At 35.2% G+C, this 17,254-nt stretch overlaps 1 protein-coding gene across 4 annotated transcripts in view; it reads right to left on the minus strand.

Moving 5' to 3' along the window:
• Positions 1-8,709: 8,709 nt before the first annotated feature.
• LOC131151923 (vesicle transport protein GOT1) overlaps positions 8,710-17,254 on the minus strand; it is a 68,158-nt gene continuing 59,613 nt past the window's right edge. For 2 of the 4 annotated variants that reach the window (XM_058103425.1, XM_058103424.1), the window contains exon 7: positions 8,710-9,061. In XM_058103425.1, coding sequence (XP_057959408.1) covers positions 9,029-9,061 — 33 coding nt within the window. In that variant the 3' untranslated portion in view covers positions 8,710-9,028. Of the gene's footprint in view, positions 9,062-10,386; positions 10,675-17,254 lie in introns of those variants that run through there. The other 2 variants (XM_058103423.1, XM_058103421.1) reach the window with 2 other exon arrangements.

Genomic DNA, 17,254 nt, shown 5'->3' on the forward strand with positions numbered 1-17,254 from the left:
AGACTCAGGATAAAGTCAGACTCATCAGAGACAGGATCAGGACAGCGCAGAGCCGACAGAAGAGTTATGCGGATACTCGTCGGCGAGAATTGGAGTTTGACACAGGAGATCACGTGTTCCTGAAGGTGGCACCGCTGAAGGGTGTTATGAGGTTTGGGAGGAAGGGTAAGCTGAGCCCTAGGTATATTGGACCATTCGAGATTCTTGAGAGAGTGGGTCCAGTTGCCTATCGTTTGGCATTACCACCGGTCCTATCTAGGATCCATGATGTATTCCACATTTCTATGCTGAGGAAATACGTCCCAGACCCCTCCCATGTGATTAGATATGAAACACTGGAATTGGGTGATACTCTAGTTTATGAGGAAGTGCCAGTGCAGATTCTTGACTGGAAGGAACAGGAGTTACGTACGAAGAAGATTCCACTGGTAAAAGTTCTGTAACGCAACCATGCCATTGAGGAGGCTTCCTGGGAATTAGAGGATCAAATGCACCAGAGATATCCGCACTTATTCAGTGGAGTTTAGAGTTGAATCAGTCAAGTGAATGGAATAGTATTGTAGTTTTTATTTGTATAATGCAACGTAAGATAGATAGAGTTTTTAGTTTTGAAATGTGAATGGTTTTGGGAGAATTTTGAATAGTTGTAATCACCCAGAGCCCTCGTTGTAACTACGGTATTCCTCGCCATAAGTGAGGGTAATCAATAAAAATAAGAAGTGTTTTCGCTAAAGAAGGGAAACAGAGGAAATGGCAAATTTCGAGGACGAAATTTTTATGAGGGGAGAATGTAAAAACCCCAAAAAGAGATATAAAAAAATTAATAGAATGATTCCAAAATATATATATATATATATATATTAAATTAAAATTTAAATTAAAATTAAAATTAAAAAAATTAATTAAAAAATATATTAATTAATTAATTGGATATTAAAAAAATAAGAAAATAATAATAATAATTAAATTTTATTTTTTTTATTTCTTTAAATAAAATATATTATTTTTAATATTAATTAAATATATTATTATTATTATTATTATTATTATTATTATTATTATTATTATTATTATTATTATTATTTTATTTACCCTCCTGAAGCTTGTTGAAGCTTCAAGAGATTCAAAGTTATGTATATATATTATTATTATTATTCTTCTTTCTTCTTCTTCTTCTTTTCTCTTCTTTTTATTTCTTCTCTGCAGCCTCTGTAATCTCTCTCTCTCTCTCCTCACGTTCTCTCTCCCTCTCTCCTCGATTTCATGACGGATTTTTGCCCGATCGAAAATACGAAGATACCATTGGACTCCATTCGCTGCTGCCGTCATTTCTACCGAAGCGGATCGGTGGTAGGAGCCGCGTAAGCGTATTCCTTGGGGTAAGTCATTTTCCCCTTTTTCTTTAATTTCTTGCAAAATATAACCCCAATTGATGAATGGACACCACCACGAGAATTTAGGGATGATTCTCATCAAGTCTAGTGGGACGGAATTTTCGTGGGGGTGTCGGGCCAAAACCCCAAATTTGGGGTGCGGCGATTATTAAGGGGCTTATTTTTAATTAATTAGAATTAATTTAGAAATGCTAAAATATTAAGCATTTGGGATTGAAGTAGGATTTCTGGAATTTAGGCCCCTGGTGAGCGCCGCGGGTGTAATTTTGGGACCCGCAGGCAAAATTTGGAAAAATTAAGTGGGGATGTTAAATAATAGTATAAATGTTAATTTGAAGTATATGGAGCCTAAGGAAGGCTAGATGAGTATTATTTTGGAGAAATAGATTAATTAATCTAGGAAAAAATGTAAATTGCAGGAGTTAAATTTCGGGCGCCAAGGGCGTGAAATTTTGGATCCTAACGAATTTCTCAGTAGGCAGGTAAGGGAATAAACTAAAGCAATAATTTTCCATACAAATTATTATTGATTATGAGTAAATTTATTTTCAGAAAAGCATATGTTATATTGTGTATTACGAATGAAATGTACGATTGGGAAAATACTGCTATGATGATTAAAATGTATGTGTATGTATGAGATGTAAGGAATTCACGATTTTAGAATATGAAGTATGACTTTTAACAGCATATGTGTGGCATGAATATTATTTTATGTAAAATGTATTATGAGTGAAAGATTTTACGAACCAAGCATGATTTCAGGTATTATGAAAATATGAGTTATGTTGTGATGGTTTTGACGATTATGTAATAAATGATGTATTTTCAGTATATATATACCTGAAACAATTTTGGCGCGAGGCCATATATTTATGTTATCGGCACGAGGTCATATTTATGTTATTGGCGCGAGGCCATGTATTTATGTTATCGGAACGAGACCGTATTTATGTTATCGGCACGAGGCCGTATTTATGTTATTGGCGCGAGGCCATGTATTTATGTTTTCGGCACGAGGCCGTATCTATGTTTTCGGCACGAGGCCGTAATGATGTTACGTATGATCATGTATTATATGTTTTCACAACCAGGATGTTAGTTTAGTTCAGACCAGGAGCTCGGTACCGTAGCTATGGGTTAATTTTGGCACGAGGCCTTATTAGTGCTACCGTCCCACGAGGGGATGGGAGATGGATAGTCGATGTGGCTTTCAGTAGAGTGTGGACGTCCACCTGGCAGTCCGGACCAGGGTGTGGCGGGCTCATCATACTTACAGACATATTTGATTCGGCAGTGGTCGGCCAGCCATTGTCGGGTCTCGCCTTCGAGCTGCACAACCCGTCATGGGAGGTAATACATGACACCAGCTAGCTAGTCATCCTAGGTTTGTTTTCAGTACTACAGTTATAACAGATGATTTTATGTATGATATGATTTATTAACAGATGTGAAAATATATGTTTACCTAGTACGATATGATTATGTTTATAGAATTATGAAATGTACTGTATACGTACAAATGCATTAAATATTCATGTTGCCACACAACTATATTTAGTTTATTTTCCCTTACTGAGAAGTGTCTCACCCTCAAACTTAATTAATTTTTCAGGAGCTCTTGAGAGACTGGCGGGTCAAGGCCACCGTTGAGCTAGTGAGATTACCCTGTGAGAAGGGTAAGATTTTGTAATAGCGTCAGAGTTATTTTGTGTTTGACCCTAGAGATATTTGGATGTATGTAAGGATGTATAGAATGCTGTGGTATTATATTTTATGATTGGATGTTTGAGATTTTATGTTTACTGCTGCTAGGTTTTCCGCTGTGTTTGAAAGGTGTCCCCGCTACCCACGGGTTCGGGTTGACCATTTTATTTATTATGTGATATTTTATGTTAAGAAATTAAGGGACGTTACATGATCTGTGCATTAAGATTGTGAACAGGAACTATATTAAGCATGCACGGATGTATAACAAGTCATGGAAGCCATGAAGAGTAAAGCATAGACAACTTGGCAAATCCATGGAATTCAAAGAATACAAGAATGAAGATGCAAGCAACAAGTTTAAGAGAATCATGAGAATGGGTACTTAGAACTCATGCATTTCATAAACATCATTTGGGGATATTCATGGACTTAGAAATATTTTTAAAATTTCAGAAAATATTTTTATAAAAGAGCCAAGAAAGAGAGCAAAGCAGAATTTTAAACTAGAAAGAAAAAATCTAGGATTTGGTAACTTCGGTAGCCTAAACTCAACGTTCAGTCTCCTGAAAAAGTCGCCTGAAGAATTTCTTCAGGAGACCAAAGATTAAGTTCTGTCGCCTGAAGAATTAATTATGAAACACAGAACCTGACCGAGACACCTCAGTAGACTGAACTCAACTTCAGTCACCTAAACTCGTCACTTTAGGAGCCTGACCCTCAACTTTAGTCGGCTGACCCTGTGTCCAAGTTAATTTTTCGAAGCTCTAAAGAACTTCAATCGCCTGGGCCCTTAACCTTTGTTCCTTGAACTTGAGGGAAAGTTTAAAATTTTAATTTTTAATGAAAGAACACGTGAGCTATTTCTTTGATCCAATAGTTAGGATTGATTCTAAGGGTAAGGTACCTATTTATACATCATCTAAACCCTAGTGCTAAAGCTAAGACTTTGGAAGAGAAAAGAACAAACCTTTTGTAGAGATTGCACGTTTAGCACAACTTTGAACACACTGCTGAAACATTTGCTTGGGATTTCAATGCTCTTACGTCGAATCTGAGCTAAGGCTATCTCGTTTGTCAAAAAGCAATCTAGCTATCACTGTGGAATCATTTTGGTATTGAGGTTTGGTAAATCGATCTACACGTTGATATTTCTTTTCATAGAGTTCTTCATATAAACTGATTTTCTTGATTGATATATATTTTTTTTTCAAAGAACTTCTCATTCCAAAATCTATTGTTGAAATAAGCTGAGTGATTGATAATGAGTATACTTTCATATAGATTATTTAGATAATCTCACTACTTGATAAAAGGTTTCGTCATTGGTTAAATAGTTTGATTCAAGTGTGTATTCAATTAAAGGATCTATATTTTAGATATATTAAAACACTTGATTAAATATCCTTGGTGTTCATAAATATTTGATTTATTGAGTGATATTTTCTTTGGTAATCATATTATGTGTATATATATACATAGATTTGGATATTACAAAGATCGTGTTGTGATTGAACATTTGAAAGAAAACTTTTTTATTGTAATTGATATAATATTCAGGATAAAGTTTTTGATAAGTTCACATTAGATATTCATGCATTTTCGCAAAGTGAACTAGAACCCAAATTTTCTCAAAAGTTTTTAATTATATCATCACTTGGGAGTTTTCGTAAAAAGGGAAATTGTGTGTTGAAGCATATTCATTCATTAACGATTATAACGTTACATTCATTCTGAACTTCAAGTTTCATCATATGATTATGTATTAGGAATTTCAATTGTACTCACTAGTTTTGTTGGAATCAAGTTTGAGTGTTTTACAGATTTGATTGTAATCACGGTTTGGGTTGTGAACCGGGTTTAACAAGCACAAATGCCTTCTTTGGGTGGATGGGTTTGATCTACCCAAGAAATTAGTCAAAGGGGGCGAAATCTTTATAGACATTACTAATAGTTTAAATCCCTTCACCAAGTTTATAGACCTCACAAATTTGGATACTCCCCTTCCACATAGCCCACCCACAAAATCATTTTTCTTTTTTCTTTTTTGTTCCAATTGTTCTTTTCTTACCTTTAGTGCTTTTGCATTTGTTATATTTTAATCCTTTCTTTTCCATTTTTTATACGTTCTTAGCTTTCAATTTTGTTTTCTTGCTTCACATGCTTTTTATCTTTTCCTCCAACCTTATTCCTCTCTTCCCATTCTTGACTATATGCCCATGGAAATGCTTCATCCATTTATACTCGTAACTTATGGATCCTTATCGGGCTCAATGCATGCTTCCCATTTCAAGCTTTGTGCCCTTAGGAATTTTTTATCCATTTACCTAGCTAAATGTAAGTATCCACTTTTGGGAACTATATTCTTGGGATTTTTTTATCCATTTAGGCTCACAACCTTTGGATACTACCAAGTTCAATGCATTTTCCCCATTCCAAACCCTGTCCTTAGGAATTTTCAATCCATTTAGGCTTTATGCCCTTTAGATCCTTTTACGAAGCCCAATGCTTGTTTCACCTTCTAGGCATTGTGCCCTTAACAATTGTTTATCAATTCAAACACATGGACTTCAAATATTTTCTAAGCTCAATGTCATTTCCTTTTCAAGATCTAAAGCTCAATTTTCGATCCATTCAAGCCGGCCTTCAAATGCTTATTGGGTTCAATGACCATTTCACATTCCAAGTTATGTGCCCAATAGAATATATGATCCATTTAGGCCCATTTGCTTTGGATCTTTACTAGGTCAATGTCTATCCTATATTTTTATGCCCTTTAGAAATTTTTTATCCATTTAGGCCCACAAATCCTTTACAAGCTTAATGCTTCCTTCACTCTACACACTTGCATTGGATTTACATGAACATACTTTTCTCTTAAGATAAAATATATACAAGATATGTGCGGAAATATGTTCAATGGCAAAAGTTACCTTAGTGCACAAGAAATTATTCTACTACTAGAAGTACTTGGAGAAGTTATCCACATACATGAGATAGCTTTGCCCACCCATGGCATGTATTCATTATGTTATTGATCAAATGACTTCGCATCCATTTACAGTCCTTCCCTATTAGCCTAGAGTTTTTCTTCAGTCTCTCAAAATTGAGTCATCAATGCCTCCCTTGAACCAAATCTACTCCAAAAATAGTCATTCTTTCGACTCTTCTACTACAGTATCATGACAATCTTTCCTAGAGAGGCATAGTCCATATAGAAGCATGTTATGTAGTTTCTGATGAGAAATCCAAGTTTTCCCTTCAACTTTTATATTGTTTAACTCTAGGTCATAACTTTGAACTTGCTGCGAGGGCATTCCAAACTAATCTAAAACAACTATTTCTTTTCTAAATGTCATGTCAAAAGGAGCCTGCTTTTCGAATGTTAGGTATTCAATCGTTCTCTTTAACGTGTGGAAAATGGTTTGATCTGCTGTGGGTAGGTGACGAAGGTGTACCATGTACAAATATACAAGACACAATTCATTGAATTTCACATTATAAAAATACTTTTCATCCTCCATCATTGTGGTGGCCCTATCTCTAAGGCATGTAAATAACAAACCTACAAATGATATTTGCTAATTATGAGATTTGCGCCCAAGGTATCTAAAACATGTAAATAACAAACTTACGAATGATATTTGCTAAACTTACTATGAGATTTGCGCCGAGACTTCTAGTTCAACCCATTTTATAAAATAATTGACTATTGCAACATTAAATTTGTATTGGCCCGATAAATTTTAAAGAAGTTGGCGATAAAGAATAATTTTGGAATAAATTAAAAGTGGGATCATTTAAAGGGAATTTTTTTTCGAAATGCATACATGAGTCAAAGGCAGTCATATTAGCAAAACAATTGACCCCAACAACTCTACTTTTTTCACTAGACAAAATGTGTTCATCTTCCTTCTCCTCCCAGTGATTCACCATCACTAAGCTCAAATCCCAATAGCAAAGGAGTTTTTTTTAATGGTTGACTACTGAAATTTAAATTTTGAATAATTATTGAAGTGCTGAAAGGGAATTTGTGCCAAATCAAGGTCCTAAAAGTTACTTTGGCTTTTCAAAACTATCGCACTTAGAGAAGAACCGGTAAGGTATCACACCATTAAAAATGTTAATTAAAATCTTACGCAGCAATCGTGCGTTAACACTCAGAATAGCTCAACGTTGCTGTTATTGGATTGCATTATAAGGTTTCAATTTTTGAATCATGACAAAAGATAGAAAATAGATTTAGAATAAAAAATGGGCCACTCTTATGGCATATATTATAAGCATAATAAACCTATGAAAGGACCCAACAAATATTGCCACTCGCACATTTGGTGAAAGATAAGATAAACTGAGAATAATGCAATTTAATGCAAAAAACACAAAAAACAAAAAACAAAAAACAAAAACTTTTTTGTTTTTAAATTTTGAATTCTCCATATATATATATGCTAATGATTTTTTTTTTTTTTCTACTTTGCACAACTAGATAGATCTTCAAACTAATGTACTGATTATAATTACAATTAAACCTGACAAAATGGATAAAAATCCATTAATCTGACCCGCATCCTACCCGTTTTAATCGACTTATAATCAACTGCTTGCTAAATGAGTTGAATATGATTTTCCATTTTCATATCCACCTCAGCGAGTGGGGTCGAGTTTATCCAACGAATATCCGCCAACCCTTTTTTTTTTTTTTTTTTTTTTTTAAGAACAATGATATTTTTATTTAAATTATTGAGTCATGAGCACTATGTGCTTTAGAGAAGATATAAGTAGGGGTATGTAAACACAATTACATGATATAGGTAATAATAATAAGATATCATAAATCCTATGTTTTGAGATCAAATATGCATTATTGACATATAAGCTCCTTTTGAATCAATAGGCTCTAATTTGTTAACATATATGATCCTTTGACAATTGACTTTGAATCTTTGACACTCCTTAGTTTTTATTGTGATGATTTGCCTCGAATCTTTGTCATTTGAATCTGCAACAGACAAATGTAATCGTCGACGGTTTTGTTTCGAAATTGCTTTCAATTTGAAACCGTCAATGTAACCATCAATGATATTACTCTCATTGAGTGTCCTGAGTTGTGCATTGTTAACACCCTCCCACAAACTTTGTCGGAACTGGAGGTAAAGTTTGTTGCGAAAAATAATGAAAAGCGGCCTTTGAGGGTGTAGATATGTCCGGTCATTGTTGTGTGATCTTCTTTCCGAATGTTGTAGTTGATCTGTTGATGACTTTTGCATCTATAATTAAGAAGTTGCAAATAAATAAAAAAACAAACAAACAAACAAACACAAAAGACATGGATAATACAGGGGCGGGGATTTCTTTTTCTTTTTTTGGTAGATAAGGAAGAACTTGCCGAAGATATTGCTCAAGCTAAAAGGGCATGTCGTACTTCATCTAGTGTATCATCTTGCACTATTTGAGTTTATTTGAACACAACTACACTAGCCTAGCGCTTCTATTTATCTTTGAAAATTATGTAGTCAATAAATTATTGTTTATTTTGTTCCCAATTATAGAGATGGCAATATCAGCATTGTGGAACTTTTACCCGCCGGCACCAAAAATTCAAAAGTTGGAAATAACTTCACATATTTTTAAAAATAAATAATAAAAACAAGGTATTTTTTTCCTTCATTTTTTTGTTTTTCCAATTAAACGTGACTTTTGCCACTGTCTGTCTGCAAAGAAATTGGAAACAACAGTTGAACAGAAGCAAAGCATTTCCAACGCACCCAAGCAGCAACCCTTGCAATAGCAAAAACTACCAACCCCAGTTGTTCAACTGCATCTCCACACATATCATCACGTATTCATTGCCTGAGAAATCTGAGAGTCGTCTGCTGTGGCTGGGCAGGGAACGGTAATGCAGGGATACCAGGAAGCACAAGTGCTCAGCCAAGGCTCCTTCTAAAGCGATCAAGAAACTGCAATCACCAAAAGACAGCTGAATAACTAAGCCAATCACCACAATGCTCTGATAAAACACAATAATCTTATGTTTGGAAAGACTTAAATTTGAATTTGAATTAGATTTGAAGAAGATGTAATACAAAATTATATTAAAATTTATATAAGTTCACCCAAATCCAAATCCAAAGTCCCAAATCCATGCTCCTAAACATAGCCTAACATTTACTCAATTCATTATTTGAAAAAAAAAAAAAAAGGCACTGGACTCATGGTTACTAGTGAGCAGCGACAAGAGGAAGACAGCCATCACCACAGCTCATTAGTATCCTGCTTGCGCAATGTTTGGTATGCAAGAAAAGAATGAAATTGAATTCAGTAATAAACTTTTATATCTCTCCTGCATTTTTTTTCATTCCATTTCACTTGTAGTACATTCCTTTCCATTATACCAAACGTTTCTGCTAGAATCATCACCAGACTTGTTGGGCAAGATCGAGCATTAGAAGAGCAAACAAGTTCCTCCATGATATTTGAAGCAAAGTTTTACCCTAAGATCCATTGTGGTCAAAAGCCTTTCCAATGAGGTCATATTTAAGGCCCATTTAATTATGAAAAACAGTTTTTATTTCCTGCTTTAATTTTTTTTCAAAATTATGAAAAAACAAAGTCAGCTAATTTTTCATTTAGACAAAATAAATGAACAAGAATAAATATTTTAAACACTATTTGCTTGCGGAAATAGTTTTAATTATTTTTAAAAATAATTTAAAAAATATATCACCTTATATTCTAATTTTTTTTAATTCACATAAAACATTTAGAAAATATCTCTTCATTATTTTTCTAAATATCTAACTTTTACTTTGTGTATGTAGGCATGGATTTGAATCTTAAGCTTTAGTTTGTGTCTCTTAAGTATAGAATTTCTTTTAAATTCACACAAATCTAAATTTAAACCCCAAAATTCATGATTATAAGCTAATCTAGTATGCATTTTGAAAAATTGAAAGAACAAGTTATCTTATTTTTAAGATTATTTTGAAATCTAATAAAAAGTGAAAAATTATTTTGCATAAAAAATCTTTATTTTTAATTTTTTCAATAGGAATCTTGAAAAATTAAAAATAAGGTAAATTTTTTTATAATTCTTAGGAAAACTAAAAATTGAAAAACAGAAAATATTTTCGATTTTAACTTTTTATTGTTCTTCTCTCTTTCTTTGAGGAACAAGTGAACAGATGTAAGTGAAAAGCATTTGTGGGCAGTAATTCCTTAAGGGGTTTGTAATTCTTTGATTATTAAAGAGGAACTTAAGGAGAATGTTAAACCGAAGCCAACATTTATGGAATCATTGTTTCCAAAACTTCATCTCGGCTAAGAAAAAAAAAATCAAATAAACTACTTCACATCTTATACTTTCCAATTGAATTGCTGTCCATATTGTTTAGTGTCAATTCTGAGCCTACTGTAGTAATTTTATATATATATATAGATTTTACACTTACTTTCAATTTTCTCCCAGTTCCTCCTCCTAAAGAAGCAACAGATAAGAATTACAAGTATCACAGCAGCAACTTTGTCGATGGAGTTCTGGTCCCCGGTGGAGATGCTGCAGAATCCGGAGCCACTGTTGGTGGAAGCAGAGGAAAGGGAAGAAAGAACGAGGTCAAGATTCGCCTTTAATGTGCTGTTACTTGCGTAATTGCCGTAGCTTGGAACACAACAATAGTTTTCGAAGTTTGGCTGCGCAGTGGAGAGCGTAGCCAGATGAAGGACGATTGGGGAAAGGTATAGAAGGAGTTTGGAGAAACCCATTTTCATGGTGTTCCCCTGTTTCTATGATTTTCTCTTTTTTTTTCCTGTAAAATCAAAAGAAACCCATTTTCATCTCAGCAGAAACTTTCTTTAAAAATGGGTTGCTTTTAGAGTTGGGTCAAATTTAAAAGCGTGGAGGCCAAGAGAAATCTCTGCGAATTTATTTTCAAGATGCTGGTAACTGGTGCTGAATTTTCAAAGCGAGGGCTCCAGTTTAGTGACGCATGTTAAATCTAGCAGCCCCAAGCTGCGAGATTACGTGAGCATCAAATTGGAAAATTTTTTTCTAAATAGAGTATTATTTAATATTTTATTTTATTTTGGAAAAAACTCCAAAAAGTATTGTACTAGTCAAATGGATGAGAAGATGAGTAAAGCATTGGACTCTTTTTCCATGTAACTGGGAGACCTTTAGTTTTAGACTGTTAAGAAATTGGATGAGTTCAGCTAGGGAAAATTTAGTCCCTCGTACTTAGCTGTCATAGGAATCTTTTGCAAGAGCCACACTTATAGGGATACATGGATGGCGCTCAATGATATTGATTCCGCAAAATGATGGGTTATGTTGGTTGGGCGTAAACTAGGGCTTCACAGTGGTGATGTTTAGTTGATGAATGTGTTTGGCATGATACTCCTTTATTTCGAGACATTTGATATCATCCTCTTATATGGATGTATTTGATATGGTACTCTTTTACTTATAATGTACTTAGGATTGTATTGTTTCATTTAAATGTATCAAATATGGTACTCTTGATGGATTGTGAAAGTGACTTTGGCATCAATATTGATTTGCTTCTCTTTTGGTATTACTTAATTACGTGTTTTCTTTGTTACTAATGTTTTATTTTATACTAATATTATTATTGTGTCATATGATGGACGACAGCTAGGAAACGCTATGGATGTGCAGAAGGCTACATTGTTTATTGTGTTAATTTATTGGTATTTGTGAAGAAGCAAATATAGAAGGATTCCAAGAATTAGAGATGACAACTCATGCCTAATAGGATATATGTATACTTTAGAACTTTTACATGGTTCCAATCAACAGTGTATGGAGTTGATGTACATGTCTCGTAAGGCATTTGTCCGTATTTGTACCCACTTCAAACAAAGAAGATGGCCCCTAAGTACTCGAAATGTTACCGTGGAAGAAATAATGGCAATTTTCTTACACAGTATAGGTCATAATGAGCATTATGCAGTAATGAAACGTAGATTTCAACATTCTCAACAAACCATCCATGTTTATTTTCACGAGGTCTTAAATGCAATGATGAAGTTTGGAAGAGAGATGATTGTGCCTACTATATATGACCCAAATTCAGATGTTCCAAGCCATCACAAAAGGCTTCCTCGTATCTTTAAAGTGTTTAATTAATTCATTTACCTTGATTATTTATTTTACTATGTATGTTGCTATGAACTAATATATTAGATTCAGTATAGGGTGGTGTTGGTGCATTAGACGGAACTTTAAAGCATGTTATTATCCCTTCGGAGAAACAATCACTTCATAGGGGAAGAGGAAAAGGTCAATGTCATCAAATTGTCCTAGACATTAGAGATTTCAACATGGTATTCACATTTGTTTGGGCAGGATGAGAGGGAATTACCCATGATGCAAGTGTGTTACAAGATGTTGTTTCCGACCCAGCTACTTATTGCAATGTGCGGAATTGGTTAGGAGATATTCGTCATAGGTGTGCAACATCAATGAAGGTTTAATCACGCTCATGCACAACTTAGAAATGTAATAGGGCAGTGGTGTTTTGAAGGCTAGATTTCCAATCTTAAAGCAAATGACTCCTTTTGATATTGATATCCAAAGGAATATAGTGATTTCTTGTTTTGCAGTGCATAATTTTATAGGAAAAGAATCACTGTCAAATGAAACTTTTCCTCAATTTGATCAACCTATGATGCTGGTCCAAGAAGAAAATGAAGGAAAGGGGACGATAATGAAGCAAACAAGCCCCATTGGAATACAAAAGACCAAAAATTTATAAAATGTTTACGTGAAGAAATTGCAGTCCAACTAGCTTAAAACATGTGATGTCAATTTATGGGATATTAGATTATATTACAATTTGTAATATCAATAACACTACACAATTTCGAAAGGTACATGGTGCAATGCTATTTATTATTAATTGGTGGGTATTGTTCTTAATGTTTATTTAGATTCAAAGACTGGTTCTAGTTATATTCAGAACCCAGTTCACAGATTCAAAATTACATTCAGCATTCAGTGCTAAATGCTATATCTTATCAAACGCCCTCTTAGTCCTTGACTAGATTAAGAAGCCCTAGAATTGCTCTAATCCTTTATATTTACTTTCTTGGGCACCAATGGTAAACCCTAACCCTAGTGTGGTATTACCTCCTTTTATAAATACGAACTAAACTGTGCCTCTTAGTTCATTCAGTACTTCAGACATCCAAGGGTTGGCATTGTCAAATATTGAGAGAAACAAACCCTATTAAGGTGTCGTCCCAAGTTCTTACTAAAGAAATCATTTTTAAAATGTTGAAATTATACCATCAATTGGGGCATGTTAAGAAAATTGAATTTTTCATTATCATGATATAAAGGAATGAGGTGAAAGCGTGTCATTAGAATTTTAAGATGAAATAGCACATGATACATCAAAGTCCACCTTAATTGAATGGATTCCCTCTTCATCAAAGCATTTGATCCTTTATTCAACATGGGTTAGTGGAAACTAGATTTCCATCTCATGCAAATCCATCACCAAGTATGATCTATTACTGATTCCTTGTTATGCTAGGACTTTATTTTCACACTTTCGGGCAAATTGTAGGTTGAATATAGGATATCTTGGTATAGTTTTTACAAGTGAGTTGAGATCCTCTTCACGAAGGCATTAGAGTGCTTTGGGATTTGATTTCCTATTCAAAAGGGATAAGTAGGCAAGTGGGGTTTAATACTGATTCCCAAATGCAAACCCCTTTTTAATGATTTCTATTTACATTCTAAGATTTTAGTTGACTTAGTTTTGACTTGATTGAGAACGCATTGGAATTCCATTGTTTTGTCAAATTAAGAAACATAGGCTTAGGCGTCAAACTGCAGTTCGATATTTGGGTGCTTGATTGAAATTGTTTGATAAATGAAAAGCAGGTTGTGGTAATTACTTTTATCTCCACAAGATGGGTACGTCGCATGCAATCATCGTGGGATGTAATTTATGCTTAAGCCAATTTCATAACTATATTTGTGTTGAATATTGTTTGGATTACATCTCCTGCCATTTAGCACTAGATTAAGAAGACACAAATTCACCACAAAGAAGATTTTAAGGGTGAACTGGGGTGTTGAATGGGCCCATGGGTTCAATAACCTTCAGCCAATGTTCACTTAATTTCTCAAACCGTAATTTTCTATAAAATAATGTGTCCTCCCAATTGGAGTCAAAATTAGTTATTTTCTTATTTTTCATAAATGAAAATGATATTAGTAATATTGATATGATATTGAATCCATTTCAATTTTTAATGAAGACTCCTATCAACTAACGCTGTTTGATTAGAGGTGATGGCCCTCATTAGAGTTCCTATCACAGGGGTTAGATAAAATACGGACGATGATCCAGAATCTAATGGGATATTTCTGTCGTTTTATGTGTTTGTTAGAAGTTATAGCTTGTAATTAAGGTTCCAATCACATAGCCTCCACAACCTAGAAAGGTTGGTTGACCATTCTTAATCTAGACTAATGAAAAGTTTCTACCATATTGGTTTAGTAGATTACAGGACAGTAATGTGGTAACATATAATTGAAAAATGGTGGCCAACCATTTTTAATCTAACCTGATGAAATTTAGCACCATTTTGGTTTGGTGGGTTAGAGCAATCAAATGACAGAATATAATTGGCATCAAGAGGATGCCACCCAAGTACAACTTACAAAACAAAGATCACCCACACTGCAGGATATCACATAAATGAAGAATCACAAGAGGACTCAAATAGGCCCACTGTGCCCGCCTGTAACAGTAGCCAATACACTGAACTTTACTAATCTGTAAGTGTAGCTGATCTTTCCTATTTATTTCCTTCCACACACCAAAAGACGGTAAGGGGAATGAGGACAAGAATTTCCTCTTCCCTTTAGTGGCTCAGATACCTTTCCATGCCCATAACTCTTCTCCCACAGAACCGGCAGTGGCTCACTGCTGCCTGGTCAAAGAAAAGGACATACTCCAAAAGTTTATGGTCCAGGGGTGGTGGAGGAGATTGGGGTCAACGTATTCAGCATATTATCCAAACATAAAAAACACCAGTTGACAAGGGACAGCACCCTTTTCTGCAGGTTATTAAGGGTTAAAATCTTCCCATGTGTTGCCTCCCACGCAAAACAAAAAAAGAAAAAACAGCTTTGTGGGAGCTGCTATTTTCCATTAGTTTCCAAGGGAAGTTGCAGCAGTTTGTTTCTCACAGGAAGAGTTTCCTGTAAAAAGATCTGACCATGAATCGGCCATTACAATACAGGATCCATTTTGGTTCATTGGTAATGTTCCAGCATGAACCTTGCACAAACTGCTGCAAAAGTCAATAAGGCGATTAATTTCCCAATCAGTGACATTTCTGGCCCTGGAATGTTCCAAAAGATCCTTTCACCTATAATCTGAAGACGTTGACTAATAAGGACTTCCTTATCACACGTCAAACTGTAAATGGGAGGAAACTTTTCAATGAGGGGCATTTGGCCACACTAAACCTCATGCCAAAAGAACACAATGTCCCCACTGGAAAGAATCTTTTTGCCTAAAATTTGTATATATCAAGAAATTGCATTCAGATAGAAGAGTTACAAACTAAAAGAGGACAAGAAATCCTTAAAAATATAAACAGTTAAAAAAAAAAAAAGTTAACTAATTAAGAAAACCCCTCTTTAACCCTCCCCATCATAGCTTACCAAATACTGCAGGTTAGTAATTCTTGTTGGCGTTTCTTCATCTTCCTTTAACCCCCATCCAACCGAAGTTCATAACCCCCAGATCAGACATCCACAGGCCTATCTTATCCAGCAACTGCTGAGCTTCTAGGTCCTTCCCATTTTTTCCTCCCCTTGAGTAGGCAAAATCCCATCCAAACACAGCTATTCTTTTTTGCCCATTCCATCACCCTTGATATAGCGATACCCTCCAGACCTTCCATCTGCGATAGAGGTATACACAATAACCACAAGTAATCAGTCAAGAGCCATAGCCATATTGTTCCCAAAATTCGTTTAGGAGCAAACCACCATCGTGATCAAACTGACTACTGTCAACACGATTGCTCTATGATACATCACCCCATTTTTTCTTCTCCTTTACTAGTTCTTCCATCTGACCACTCAAAAATTTTATATTAGACAAACTTACTTCAGCATTTCTAGTTCTGCAAATGAGATTTTTTTTTTTTCCTCTCCCATCAGAATCCCTTTGCTTGGAGTCGATACCTTTTCCCATATCCACAACAGCCTCCTAAACCTGCCTATGGACCCAAACTTTAGTACCATCATTTTCACATTCTTCCCTTCCCAGTAACCTAATCCCCCACATCATCTTCTCTGCTCTCAAAGTCCTCTTCCAATCTCTCATGATTCCTAGTCACCCCACGGAGCATCATTCACTAATGGCAGTTTCCAGGTCTCATCATGGGAGCATCCCTTCCCACTCAGTACACAGAAACTTCAGCCAGCCCACTCTAGTCATTAACCCTGTCTAACCCTAGTCTGCAAAGATGAGGTGCTCATATTCTTCTTCCAGGAAACCCGGCCTTTTGTTCAAAAATCCATTGAACATTAGCTTGGGCTTGATCATAACTTGAGGCATTTATAAATTTGGCCTGCTCACAACTTAAGACATTTGGAGCTTGGGCCTGTTCACTCAGCCAGCGCATGTCCAACATACTCATCAAACATCCCAGCCAATTTCAGTCCATCTTCAACGTACTCCCATCTCTCAATGAAACCCTAGCAACTAGCAATGATTGAAAAGGCTGTTTCTGCGACTGTTGCAGCTGCATCTGCTGCTTTGCCTTCAACATACAACCACATTTTCGCGAATCTCATTCTTTTCTGCAGTCACTACCTGGCTCCAGGGGTGAACACCTCGCTTGTAAACCTTTGCCTATTTTTTTACCATTTTAGCAGTATCATAGACACTAGCCAATGAGGAGAATTTCTTCACAAACTCTTGCCATGCGTTCCCTTTTGATCCACCAAGAATGATTCGAATGAACATTGAAAAGAGATTTCCATTCCATCCCAGCCCTAGCCCCAAGAACTAAAAACTAGCCCTAGCATCTTTCATCTGTACCATTCAAATATGAATACCAGCCGATACTGGCCAAGTAGCTGGTACCAATCGAATAAC

This window comes from Malania oleifera, chromosome 3 (assembly GCF_029873635.1).
Source record: "Malania oleifera isolate guangnan ecotype guangnan chromosome 3, ASM2987363v1, whole genome shotgun sequence".
Classification (NCBI taxonomy): Eukaryota; Viridiplantae; Streptophyta; class Magnoliopsida; order Santalales; family Ximeniaceae; genus Malania; species Malania oleifera.